The 13,776-nt window shown below is 39.5% G+C and overlaps 1 protein-coding gene across 4 annotated transcripts in view; it reads right to left on the reverse strand.

The window, feature by feature from the left end:
- The window catches only part of LOC119738881 (titin-like), a 34,957-nt gene that overhangs the window by 14,954 nt on the left and 6,227 nt on the right, over positions 1-13,776 (reverse strand). For all 4 annotated transcript variants that reach the window (XM_038213862.1, XM_038213861.1, XM_038213863.1 and 1 more), the window contains exons 3-4: positions 8,308-8,951; positions 7,249-7,772 (exon numbers count right to left, since the gene is read on the reverse strand). In XM_038213862.1, the coding sequence (XP_038069790.1) occupies positions 7,249-7,772; positions 8,308-8,881 (1,098 nt within the window). In that variant the 5' untranslated portion in view covers positions 8,882-8,951. The remainder of the gene's footprint in view (positions 1-7,248; positions 7,773-8,307; positions 8,952-13,776) is intronic.

The following is a 13,776-nucleotide window of genomic DNA, read 5'->3' on the forward strand; positions in this document are numbered from 1 at the left end:
CCCTATTAGTAATTATTCAAAGAAGCAGTGTACCATATTACATATCAAACCAGTCATTCAACCCCCACAGTGTGGTGTCGCCCACAGCCACGAAAACCATTGTCTGCAATTTTTAAAGAACCATGTTCCATGAAGTCCACAAAACCGAATGACGTTTACGGTGACCGCGCGCTTATAAAAGAAAACTTCCACTTGCATAATTGCCAGTGGTGAAAACATCCGCCCTACTTATCACCTTTTGTGCGCAGACTTCCAGAAATTCTCCTAAATATTTTCCCACACAGGAAAAATGCCAAATTTCAATATGAGTCAAGATTCTCCCTTCAAGGATGAAAAGTTTATGGAATTAGGATAGAAGGGGAAACAATCAGAACAAAAACACATTCCACAACTATGCCGAAAAGCCAGTAACCAAATTTTTAAGTTGGTCAGAAAATGGTTCAACTTTGATGACACCTTTAAAATTTGAAGGTTAAAAATTGTTCTGGTAAATCAGAAAGTTAACTTCTTGGCGTTAAAGCTGAAGAGGTAGCCCTGAAAAACGTAGCCTCCCATGGATTTGATGGTATTGTTGGGGAATGTTTGGGGAATGTTTAGTGAATGGTTAACGGCCTTGTGGGAATGCTTTGGGATTATTTGTGGGGTGTGGATGAAGGGTTGTTTTTCTTAGAAAAACCTTGCAGAGACAATTCCTAACAGAAGTTGTGGAATTCAATCTTGGTTTGAAAACAGACGCCATACACGCAGGGCTGCTCATTTGCTAGTCTGATTGCTTTGCATTCAGGAAGATATTTACAAAGGACTCCACTTCTCTGAGGTAACTTAAAGCAAAAGTTGCAAGGGAGTAACTGAAGGGTGAAACATGGAGCCTTCAACGAGAACAAAAAAGTTATACATGTATGGTTTCACCTATTTCAGAACTTGGTCTCAGACAGAAAAAAAACTGTTCATGTACGTGTAAATATGAACTAATTTTCCTTCGGCTGGAACTGGAAGTAATTTCAAAAGTACACTGTGATTATTAAAATGTCAAAATTATTTCTACACTTTAGAATAATTTAGTTCTGCGTTTGACTCTAGAAGACCTCTCAAAATGGGTGTTAGACGTTTCTCCCTTTTTACAGAACTTTTCTAATGATGGATTGGTGGTATGGTCATTAATGCCTCCTCAATAAGAAATTACAAATAAACAAATAGGCCTAATAAGTAATAAAACATTTTTTAATACAAAAACCAAGGAAGGGGTGTGTTCATATGTGTGCCAAGTTGAAAGCATTTTTGTAGTGCTTGCCTTGCTTTCAAAATATAAATAGTCTTATTAGGTTAGTTTATCATATTCATGGTATGAACTACCAGTATTCCTCGGTCTAGAACCAAAGTGCCGAAAACCAGTTATCTGTCATGACTGATGCAAATAACAAATAACAAGCAATTTAGATCCAGCACTGAAAAACAACAATAAAACACTTTTTGCATGACTGATTTGGAGGCATTGCAATAAATCATGGAGGCTTCAATACTACCAATGACAATGCCTCAAGGCTTGATGTCTGGCATAACTGACTGAAAAGGCACAGCTTTAGAATGGAATTTGTAAGGTCGCAGGACTGTCTTTCCACCATCAGGCATGGAACAAGGACCCACAGGGATGCTCATCAAGGGCAAATACTGACCAGGGGTGTACAAACAAAATTAGCCAGGGGTGTAAAAAAAGTTCTGCCTTGGATTTTGAGGAGGAATTCCCTGTAATTGCATGTATTGTACAGCCTCCCTTGAAGACATCAATTGTAACAATATGTGTCACCATGGTGACAAGCCAAAGCCTGATTTTAAGGGATTGCAAGTAAAGAACAAAAACATTTCTAACTACTGTACATGTACATAATGTATGTGTACCAGGACCATTTGTCATTCTGATTTTGCATGTATACATGTACATGGCCCATCTGTTCGATTCTGATATTCCATTTCTAGCCATTTGTCCAGAACACCTGTTTAATAATTGGTACACTGCCAATATTATGTAACCTTGTGCACTGTTGATGGGTTTGGGTCAATTTCCAGACCTTTGCATTGTCCAAGGTCTTCTGCGATTGGTGGTTCATAAGCTTAAAATTAATCACACCAATATCCTTGATAGAAGAGACCTCTTTGCCTCCAGTTCAAGTACTGTGACTAAAGAGCTTGTTGCTATGTTCGATTTTTATTCCGAAAAATAGATTCCTTTATTCTTAAAATTTTGCTATTTTTCTAGCAATAGGCCTACGAATGTTATGCACTTTTTTAATGAGATATTGACCAAAAATCAGCCCATAGACCTATAAAGTCATAATTGAATGTTTTTCCTATACACAATATTATGGATTATTGACTGCCAGACAATAATTCTGTTCTTGTGGGGTGGGTATGATTCAGAAAGGGCCATACAGACGAAACGCTCTACTTTAGGCTAGCTTTTCATCAATTAAAAATCTTGCCAAATGTGAAATCTAGGAATTACACCTGCTTTGATTGGACATTTTCAAACCATTTACAAATATCATGAATCTGCTCAGCTTAAAAAAAACTGTACTGGCAAATTTGTCCTTCCCAAGGGTCAAAGGTCATAAGTTTAACGCTCCCCGATAGACTATGGCACAATGGCAGACAGAAGTGAAACGCGACCCCTTGCGTACATGTCGCCATGGTAACACACAGCATTCACAATGCAATGCTGTATAGCATGTGTATGTGGAATGTGTCCATACTTTCCTGATGACTGCATAGAAGTTGTTTACAAGAACTGCATGCCTCCCTGTCTACCATGTACATGTATGCCTGATTACAAACATGACTTTATAATAATAATTAATCACAATACAAAGCAAAACAGACCTGATTTTTTTACAATGTTTTCCCTGCTTTGAATAAATGCAGGTACACGTACTGGGTATGAATGATCAAACTGATTTTGAGCTTGTATTTAAAATAATAGATACATTTGTACAGAGTACGTACATTGTAGCCTACTTCATAGACTCACTTAATAATATGCATAATAGTTCCATGATATAATCAATTTCAGGGCAAAATTTCAAGTTTGCTTGTTTAGTTTGCTAAGCATAAATCAGCTGACAGCCAGTTACATTGTACAGGCAATATGTACATCGCATGGCATTTTGACTGGTAATTAACCTGGTTGTACCAAGCATAAATTTTACTTACACTGTAAGCGGATCCATTGTGTACTGTAAGCAGATCCATCGAATTGGCTCTCACCAACTTCAATTTCAAAATTGTCGTCCAAAACCAAAAAATCACTCTCCCTCCTCTGGTTTAAACACTCCTACATGTACAATGTACCCTAAGTGTACGATCCACCACTGATAACTGGGCCCAAATGTCTGATCTCTGAAACAAAATAAACATTACCTGTATCAACAGTCCATGAGGTAACTTGATGTAGAACCACGGAATTATTACTATCACCAAGGTCGTCTTTCAAATCAATCAAATCCACAGATAAATATGGTGTGATTTACTGGATAGGATATGTGCAGTTAATCAGGCTGTACTGTGAACCACCTGTGAAACATTCATCACACCTCTTGCAAGCATGAATGGATGCAACCTGTGTGCAGCATTAATTGATTGCATTCGATACCAGCATACATAAGTTTCCATTAGCGTTTCATTATCTATTCTGATTTCAACTGGAATGTGTTCATATCATACACCACTTGAACTATGGATTATATTTCAATGCCTAGATTCGCGGAGACAAAAGTGTAGCAAATAGGCGTAACTTATTTCAAATATTTACACCCTAAGGCAAAGTTCAGTTTAGATTTTTGCTCCTTTGATCATAACAGTTTGTACTTACACAAAGCGATACTGGTTTATGGTGCCAAGAAAGCGTCCATTCCAAAGTTCAAAATATTCACGGTAGCCTGGTTACTTCAACTTTAAATATGAAAGATCAAATCCAAAAAATGTCAAGTTTGTTTACGATATATATTTATAGTTTTGGGATTTTTCAGGCTATAAATTTAGTGCATCATTTCAGAATTTATTTTACAGATAAACAGCCTACTGTATTTTATTTGTTTACATTATGATTACATCTGGTTAAGTTTTTATTAACATGAATAGATGCGACATGTAATGTATGTATGTCACATTTCAGAGGGAGCTACAATGTATACTTGAAATTTTGCTCAAAAGGAAAAGGTGTCTTCAGCGATTTTTCCCAATGACCAAAAATGCAAAAATAGCTATTTAACCAATCTCAAAAGTAACATGGGAAAATTTGCATGGGTAGACACACTAGCAGTTTCAATCAACTTCAAATTAGTTTCCTGGTTTTCTGCTTAAAACGCTCCACTTTAGCTAACGATCCAGATTTTTCTGGGCTGAGATTCAGTCCTGTCCTCTCTTTAATTTAACCCTACATGTAGTAACTTGTGAGTCGTTAGTCATTTTTGTCACGATACTCCACATGAATCCTGAATTTTCAAAAAGCCTTCACTCTGAAGTCTGAAGCGAAGGAAGCGAAGGAGGTCTTTGGGTTCCCTCCATTAGTCCGTTAGTTAGTGCTGAAAGTTTCCACAGTAATTAGCTCCACTTTCACACTACATAACATGTACCGGTATCTTCCTGGCAAATCCTTCCAAACTTCCAAGTAGATTTTGAATTATCTGGAACAGTTAATGTTTACATAGTAGGCCCGTTTATGGAGGAAGAGATCAATGTTACGGCTGGTTCATCTAAAGTTAACGTCTTTCTGGACCTGTCAAAACTTTTTGTCAATAAAAATGTAAGGATACTTACACTCTAATGAGCAACAGTTGTGGAGAAAACATGTACAGCATGTACATGTGTGCTAGTACACATGTGTGTGTGGGCACATGTATTCAGGCAGCTGCCAGTAATGTCTTAATCCTGACAAGACAGTGCTCCAAGTCTACACAAGATCCTCACCGTCAGTATTGTGTCAAATACAACAATGTGCCTTCATTTTCTTCTAGTCTTCTTCCAGCACACCTGATCCCCATTCTGATCTCAACACAAACAATCGCATACCTCCACATGCACACACAGCCCCCCTGCAGCCTGATGTGAGGCTGGTCTCATTTACATGTCATGAATATCCATCAGGACTGTTCCATACACTTTTAAAGGGGTGCACAACCAGCAAATGTTAATGCATTTTAAATTTTTACTTCAAATAAAAAACACATTCCCAGTGTGAGTATTGACATTCACAAGTGATCAGCATAGACTCTAACTTTCCCCTTACAATTCAAAGTACCCCCCCCCCCAAAAAAAGTGGTGTTTTTAGTTTTAAATATTTAGATCTGAGCCAAAATCAAATATTATAACTGGGACAACTTGTAGACAGTTTAAATACCACTGAAATTCCAGTAGCCAGATACAGTAGCTGGCAGAAAACAAAATACTGACCTACTTCAGAGGGACAATGGAATTTTCTGCATTAAATACAATTTTTATCAGATCATTTCACAGCAATATTTATTTTTCTGTCAGGCTGCCTAGGCTCCAAGAATCCAGAGGTCTTTAGGGTCCCTCATGCAACATTATTTATTAGTTATAGTTCAAGAGTTTATGACATTTCTGCTCCCATAAGTGAGATGTTGAATTTCTCCAAACACTGATTTGACATTGCCAACAAGATATTACATTTTTGTATTGGGAAAAAGGAGCCGAGCACTTGCAGGGGGTAAAAATGAGTTGTACCGGTATGAACTTGTGTCCGGCAATTTGGTTTTTTTTCCACTTGTACATGTAGGACTGATTCCCCTAGGGTGGTACATTTGTACATAACTTGTAACTGCAAAGTAGAAGTGTACAGACAGAGAAATAATAAACAAACCAAGTACCAGTATACATGTGTTGTACTGTGACATACTGGTACATGTACACATACATGTACATATAGAATTGTTTGATGTGGGGCAACATTTTTGACAGGTTCCAGTTATTTGTCAAATGCCTTCCAAAATTTCCCCTTCTATTCCTTGGGGAAATAATAGCCATTTATCACTCTTCCGTTGACATTTTTCAACAACAAATGTTCAGTTGGTTTTGTACACAAAAATCGGGAGCCAAGGACGATGTTCGGTATAGCCGAATTTTTGGTATAGCGGTGTTCGGTATAGCGACGTTGTATGTAATTCATCACGAGCCAATCACAAGTCATTCAGTCGCAAGTCAAGTCACAAACTATTAATTTTTAATCCTGTTACTAGTGACTAATAGCCTTGTGCACTGACTTGTGATTTGACTAGTGATTTGACTTGCGATTGACTTGATTTCAACTTTGGTTACAGCATTCACCCTCCTTTTGTTTGATCAGTCACAGACATTCAAAAGTTCAATTCTGTTCCCCTGCCATGCCTTTTAAACAGGCTAGTCACCAACAGTCAGATCGTATTTCTAGTAAGCACTGTGACAGTCAAATTCCATCGGCAGACAAAAGCAGGTGACTGGTAGGCACAGGTGGCTTATCAATCTCCTACAGTCAACTGTAACTATTTCTAACCACTGTCACTTTGCCTCTCAATAAGATCTTGTTATGATGCAAACATCAGGCCACTTAAAATCTATTGATTTGTACATTTCAGGTCAATCCAGTCAGAAAGCAGTTTGCAGCAGTTTTATTCATTTTCATACTTCTAACTTTTCTGTTAGAATAGTTATACAGGGTGAGTAAAAACCCCCGAAACCCAAATGTCGGGACCATTGTTTTAGTGAAGTTCTGAATGTAGCACTTTCAAAATCTAGGATATGAAAGCTCAATTCATAAGCTTTCTTTTAGTATAAAATCATTCAAATCACTTATGTACTTTTCAAGTTACAGACTTTTAAAGGCAACCACCGTTTTAGAGTTCTGTCCATGGATCACAAAAAGGTAAGTGTTCTTTCAGCAAAACGAAAACAAATCACTATAGGGATGTGTGTGAATTGTTTTTGTTTTGCTGAAAGAACGCACACCTATTGTGTGATCCGTGGACAGAACTTTAAAACGGTGGTTGTGTTTAAAATTCCATAACTTAAAAAGTCCATAAGTGATTTGAATGATTCTTGTACTAAAAGAAAGCGTATGAATTGGGCTTTCATATCCCAGATTTTAAAAGTGCTACCTGCAGAACTTCACTAAAACAATGGTCCCGACATTTGGGTTTCGTGTTTTTTTGACTCACCCTGTAGTTTAAATGAATAATTGAATTAAATATAAAATTGTCTTACCTTAGACTCAAGACAGTCTTTCTCTGCCATCCAAGACTCATCCAGGATTATCTCTTTGAATGCTGAATCCTTCAACAATTGTTTGATGTTCAATTGACTCTGTGGTTTCGGACTAGATGCTGCGATTTCATTGGACGGTTTCTTAGCCTCACTCTCATAATGCACAATCTCATTGGCCCGATGCTGGTTAATTTGAATACTGGTATCCTCCTCAGGAGATAATGCTGTTGCACTGGAATGCTGACTGGTAACCGATTGCAAAATATTTAGCACTTGTGGCCGTGGGGCTGGCACATCCACAGAAATTTTGTTATGATTTTCAGAAGTCGACGATTGTCCAATTTGATTGGGAAGATTTCCACTAGGATCTGGTTGACTCTGCACTGGTACTTGGTCTGTATTTGGTGGCTCCTGATTGGCTGGGAAGGGATCCCATGATGCTGATGCTGCACTCTGATTGGCCAGGGACTCTGATTCACTTGGCTGAGCAAATGATGACCAAAGGTCATCCTCCTCAGCAGTCACTGTGAAAGGCAACCAAATAAAAAGTTATGCTCACAAGAGGGCGCTATACACTATTCATGGTGCAAAAACTTCCCACATATTTGGATAGAAACAAAGCTAATTGTGACCTGTTCACTCAGAATGTCAAGACCAATTTTTCTTTATTGATTAAGAGGTTTTTAACAAAAGAGAAGATGGTTCAAGCTTCTGATGGATATATCCATTTAAAACTAACTCAAATTTTTAGTTGTAGCCATTTTCCACATGCAGATATATTACATTAGAAGATGAAACAAAATATTGGACAAATACTGAGGAAGAACTACATGTATATCTTCAAAATCCACAATTTGCTTCCCTGAACATACACCAAATCTTGCTTAATTGTTAAGGCTTTTGGTGTCTGTATGCATTGAATTATAAACCCTTAGTCATCCCCCCCCCCTCCCAAACGTTTTTGGAAAAAATTTGAAAAAAATCTGGATCCTCGAATAGTCAAACTGGCTGTTTATGAAAAAAAATAATGCATTAAAACTTTCCGTTTATACGTCTTACCTGATATAGTCTTGAATTCTTCGTCTACCAGACCGGATCTGAAAATCAAATCAGTCTCCGACATCTCACAGAAATTATCCGTGAAGCCCGCTCCAAACATGTCAGTACTCGGCCCAAATGGGTTTGCTGTTAGTTCCGATCCTGAACTTGGTTGAGGTATCGTTGGACTGGATGGAGTCTGCTGTGAGGCCTCATGGATGTCCAAGGCTGGTGTGTGGGTCGTGGGGCCGTCCCCCCACGCTGACGTAGAAACTGTCCCATCAGGCGACAGATCGTCATGATTACCGTTGGACATTACCGGCCAGTCGGAAGCATCGTCTGGTATATTCCAATGTGTCTCATCAATACTGGTTGAAATTTCTCGTTTAGTAGATTTATTTGAGCTGCCTCCATCGTCGAATGCTGTATTTGGGGTTTCGTTGGAATGCAGATCTTCGGCAAATTCGTCTTTGGTGAATTCGCCACTGACGCCGTTACTGTTGCCGTTGGATACGGCCTGGTGGGGTGGCGGGTCAGCAGCATCCTTCCAGGGTGTTAAGGTTTGCTTGTTTAGCGTCTTCGGTTCGGCATCCATCGCAGAACTGCAGATAACAGACTCGTGAATTTCTCCCTCTCTTGTTGGGTGCTGTTGTTTACATGTTTACCTGCATACAGATGACACATTTATAGACAAGTCAGTAAACATTGCTAGGATACTGTAAACATCTGGCTCTGGGTAGGTGACGGGGATCAGGTGTCTAACCAATCAAGGAAAGTAGAAATAAGAGATTAGAAACCTGTGTCCATTAAATCAGAACTCCCAAATCAAAAATAGCTCATTGAAATAATTAGTTGTTTGGACAATTTACCGTAATACTGACAGGCTTTAAATAACCCATTAGCACTTTATTACATTTCTCTGATGATTTCATAAAACCATACAACACTGGGGCAGTTGTGGCTGTATAGCAGAAACAGACACGCAGTTTAGGCCTAATGGATTTCTAATGGGTTACAAGAACTACATTTACATGTAATAGGTTAAACCTAATTCACAATACTATGCTCTGCACAAGAATGAGAAACTTCATTATATCAAAGTTCATAACCTTAGAGTAGGGATGTCCATTTTCAAAAAAATAATATTTGATTAGGGAGGAGATCAAAAGGATTCTTCCCGTTCCGACGCAAGCGCCCGCGTTCCTCCCGTTCTGAACGGGGATTAACTCAACCCAACAATAGGCCCGTTCTCCCGGGGTAGAACGCCCGGCTTACCAGGCGCCCAGCGAAGTACCCGAGCTCATTAAAAGTCTCATTGTGTGCGTCCTTTGTCATGTTAATGTTCCGTTCTCCCCCGTGCACGGCCGCCAGCAACAGCAGAGGTATGTGAAATACGGCGACGTAAACACATGAAAAGAAACAAGTATTAAAGGAAATATGAGGGAAATGGGGCTGTAATATTCATCTCGATGAAACTCCATTGCCACCACGCAAAACCTTTCCACGGATTCGTTTTCTTTTTTATGAATTAAATTTTAATATGATTGTTGTTGTTTTCATTTACAGGGAAGTGAAAGTAGGATGGTGTAATTCTTCGCGGCGGATGTACGTCGAAACAATATTTTCGATGGCCCAATAATAAAGGCTCAAAAGAATGCAAACAAATGTGAAGAATTATTAACTTCTTTGTTGGGTAGTCGATAATTTTACTATTGGTGCTATTGGTTTATACCTGCTCATGCGTTTCAAGATTCACACCGAAAAATGGTTTTAGTTAAGAGACATCCAACGAAAAAATGCCCACCACCAATTCACGATTGTTACAATTGTATATAAATGTAGCCAGCCTCGCTGATCTGACAGTATTGTTGATGTACCCTAACGTGGCGCGCCCCCTAACGTGGCGCACTTTGATTTTTCGCCTGTAGCGCCTAGCTAGAGCAAAAGTTTTAACTGAAATTTCACAGAAAGTGAAATTTCATCAAGTTATAAACACTCCCGTTCATAAATCGCGAATTTATTTACCCGCTACAAAGTTAAAAGAAAAACTTATTTTGGCGTGATTTTCCGATTTTATTTTCAAGTGCAAAGTGAACCCTTTGAAAATGCCCCGAAAAATAAGAAAATAATTTTGTGACAAACATCTGGCTGGGTATGTAAGTAGAGATAATAATGATTTATCAGAATTTATCAAGTTTTCAGAAATTCTTAAATGTTAATTTGGAATTTCCCGAGATTTATTTAAGTGCGCCACGTTAGGGAACACTCCGCCAAATTGTACCCAATTTCCGGACGCCACCGTTTTTTAATTTCGGCTTAAATTTTATGAAACCGAAATTGTTCACAGAGGTTAAACAGCAAGCATTAATAAGGTAAAAGTACCAGTATTTCACTGCATGAATTTGAGGTTTGTCAACAAAGAGGTTTGGCAACACTACACGAGGAAATTTGGGTATGCTTCGAAGTGCGCCACGTTAGGGTACACCACCATAGATAACCAGTGGCCAGCTGTGCATGACATAGTTTAGCAGTGCGTCTTTCCTGAGATCAACCACGTGGTGGGGGCATTAATTTAGTCCATGGATTTGTTGGCATGGTGGGTCCAGCTGGGGTCGTAGACTCAGGAATATTTCCTTCAGTTTTCAATTAACTTTAGGGACTAGTAAATCTCAGCTCCGAAAAAAATCTCAGCTCCGAAAAGCCTTTCCAGAGAATGATTGATAGCCGCATTGTTCAAATTGATACAATGCCACTCTTGTTCGTTACAAAGCATGTACATTTGGATTCAGCTGTAGGCCACCGAACTTTAAGGCCTTTGAGAACTTGCCGCCAGTAATTGGAAGATTCTTAGATGAAAAACAGTGATGATAGTATCTCAGCCAATGAAATGAGCCGGTTCCCGGCAAATAAATATGCCATTGGTTGCTTTCATCACGGACCGTCTGCTTTCAAGAATATGACTTCCTTCAACGCGCAACTGGAGCGATTAGCTATCTGAGCCACAGGTGCATGGCTGCATGCCCATCACATTCCAACCTTGTTGCTTAGAAATACTGTCGCTAGGAGGCTCCCCTGTGATGCCTGGGACTGCCGGTTGCGTAGCCAGAAATCTTGTATGTGACTATTTTGAAACCTTGTATGTGAAAGCGGCAGCTCAGGAATGCTGCCGCTTTCGGGAAATTTGTGAAAATAGTAAAAATACCAAACAAAAATCGATGGAAAAAGAGATTTTCTGCAAATTAATTCACAGAACGTGATCTTCATTTTCTGTGTATGTATTTTCCATTGAAATGACGAGATTGCAAAACTCGAACCTGTGGAGAAACATCGCAGCGTGTTTTTGCAGTAGTGCAGAATTTTCGGCCACGTGGGATGGGCCGTTCACAGTGCAGCAATCACTGACACTGCGCCGTGTGTACGGCGCGATGTAGGGCCGACCAGACTGAATGTTTGCGGCGCTTGTTAAGTTCAAAATTTTTCGGGGCCCTCTATGCGGGCTCCGAACCCACGCCGTGGCTTCGCAGGTTGCTGTATCACAACAAAAATTCCCCCACAGGTTTGAAAAAATCCTGGGGAGAACAGCATGGTTCTCAACTTTGAGTACAGAAGAAACTTTATTAGAACAAGAGTACATTTTAACAAATGAAGGAAAATTCTTCTTAAAATTAAAACAAATTCTGCTTCAAAATTTCAGAGGAAGTGCCCAGTAATCGCCTCAGATTGCACCACAGAGCATCTAAAATCAGACATTTTCCGGGGCCCTTAAGCGGGCCCCGAACCCCACGCCTATCGCCACCCCGCTGCTGTATGCCAATCATAGATTATCAGTTTGGAAACTGCATCTGCTATAGCTATTTGCATAAAATTTAAATATGCATAAGGCACTTCAAAAACCCGTAGTTCAATGATAAATCCATTAGCTGTCTTAGAATTTGTTTTTGGAGAATTCGTTTGCTGAGAAAAAGTTATTGGACATGTTGGAAATTGTTTTAAACCTTTGTTCCAAGCTTGTTGGTAAAAGGAAATTGTATTCTTGAATTTTATATCTTCAACGCTGTGATTAGAAAGTCCACTGTTTTTGATAAGTCAAGAAGCCTTCACAAAAATTTTAACTTTGATTCCTTTGCAAAGTTAAGGGTCGGAGAGTCGCCTCTGTGCTGACGCCACCCGTCGTGTTTAGGGTTCACGACTTAATACGTCCCCCGCAATCAAGGAATCACTCCCTTTATTCCCGTATATATCTCTTAAAACTACTCACGAAATGTATTTTTTAAAGAAAGGAGAAGACCCCACATAGTCTTCTCAATTTGTGGAACATTTGAAGAAGTTTTTTTCAGTTACAGGGAAGGTAAAGTCGTACGGTATAATTTCTTCACGGGGATGTACGTCGAAACAATATTTTAGATGGCCCAATAATAAGGCTCAAAAGAATGCAAACAAATGTGAAGTATTATTAACTTCTTTGTTGGGTAGTTGATAATGTTACTGTTGGGGCTATTGGTATACCTGCTCATGCTTTTCAATATCCTCACCGAAAAAATGGTTTTGGTTATGAGACATCCAACGAAAAAAAAATGCCAACTACCGATTCACGATTGTTACAATTGTATATAAATGTAGCCAGCCGCGCTGATCTGACAGTAGATAACCAGTGGCCAGCTGTGCCTGACTTAGTTTAGCAGTGAGTCTTTCCTGAGATCAACCACGTGGTGGCCCCGGGACATTATTTAGTCCATGGGTTGGTTGGCGGGTCCAGCTGGGATCGTTTATTCAGGAATATTTCCTTCAGTCACTCCATCAGACGTCACTGTTGTAAAATGTTGCACATTTCCCTTCAAATACACAAAACTATCAAACATGTACATGTACAATGTAACTCTAATTTCCGAAACGTCTTCTCGATTTGTTGAGCATTTTAACAAGTTAAATCACTATCAATCTTTCAACTATACATCGCCTGCAAGAGATGAGAAAACAACAAACATTATTTTATCACAACATTTCCAAAGTCTCCTTGTAAATTTCAGTGTGGCCGATGTTTCTTCGGATATTATTTGAGCAGTTGCCATTATCCACCGTCGTCACCGCACAGGTCTATTGTACTACCGTGCTGTGGGCACCCAGCGTGACCATTTCATTGTGCTATTGTTAGGCAATTTCGAGCGTGATCCCGCGGTCGGAACGGGGCCCGGGCGAACGCAGGCGCCCGGGGGGATTAGGAACAATAGGCCCGTTCCTCCCGTGCGCTCGCGTCAGAACGGGAAAAATCCTTTTGATCTCCTCCCTTACTCGAAATTGCGTTTGACCAAATATTCGGTTCTTCGAAACTGCCAGCTGCAACTGCGTGCTGCGGCGGTTAAAAGTTAAATGAAGAGTGTGGCAGTTAAAATTTGCGTGCGGCAGTCGATATGGGGGTGCTGGAGTGTTTTGCAGTAAGTATTTCATAACTGTAAAGGGCTTTAACCTGCTAAAAAAGGATGTGAACAATGA

This window comes from Patiria miniata, unplaced genomic scaffold (assembly GCF_015706575.1).
Source record: "Patiria miniata isolate m_02_andy unplaced genomic scaffold, ASM1570657v1 HiC_scaffold_3, whole genome shotgun sequence".
In the NCBI taxonomy this organism is placed as follows: Eukaryota; Metazoa; Echinodermata; class Asteroidea; order Valvatida; family Asterinidae; genus Patiria; species Patiria miniata.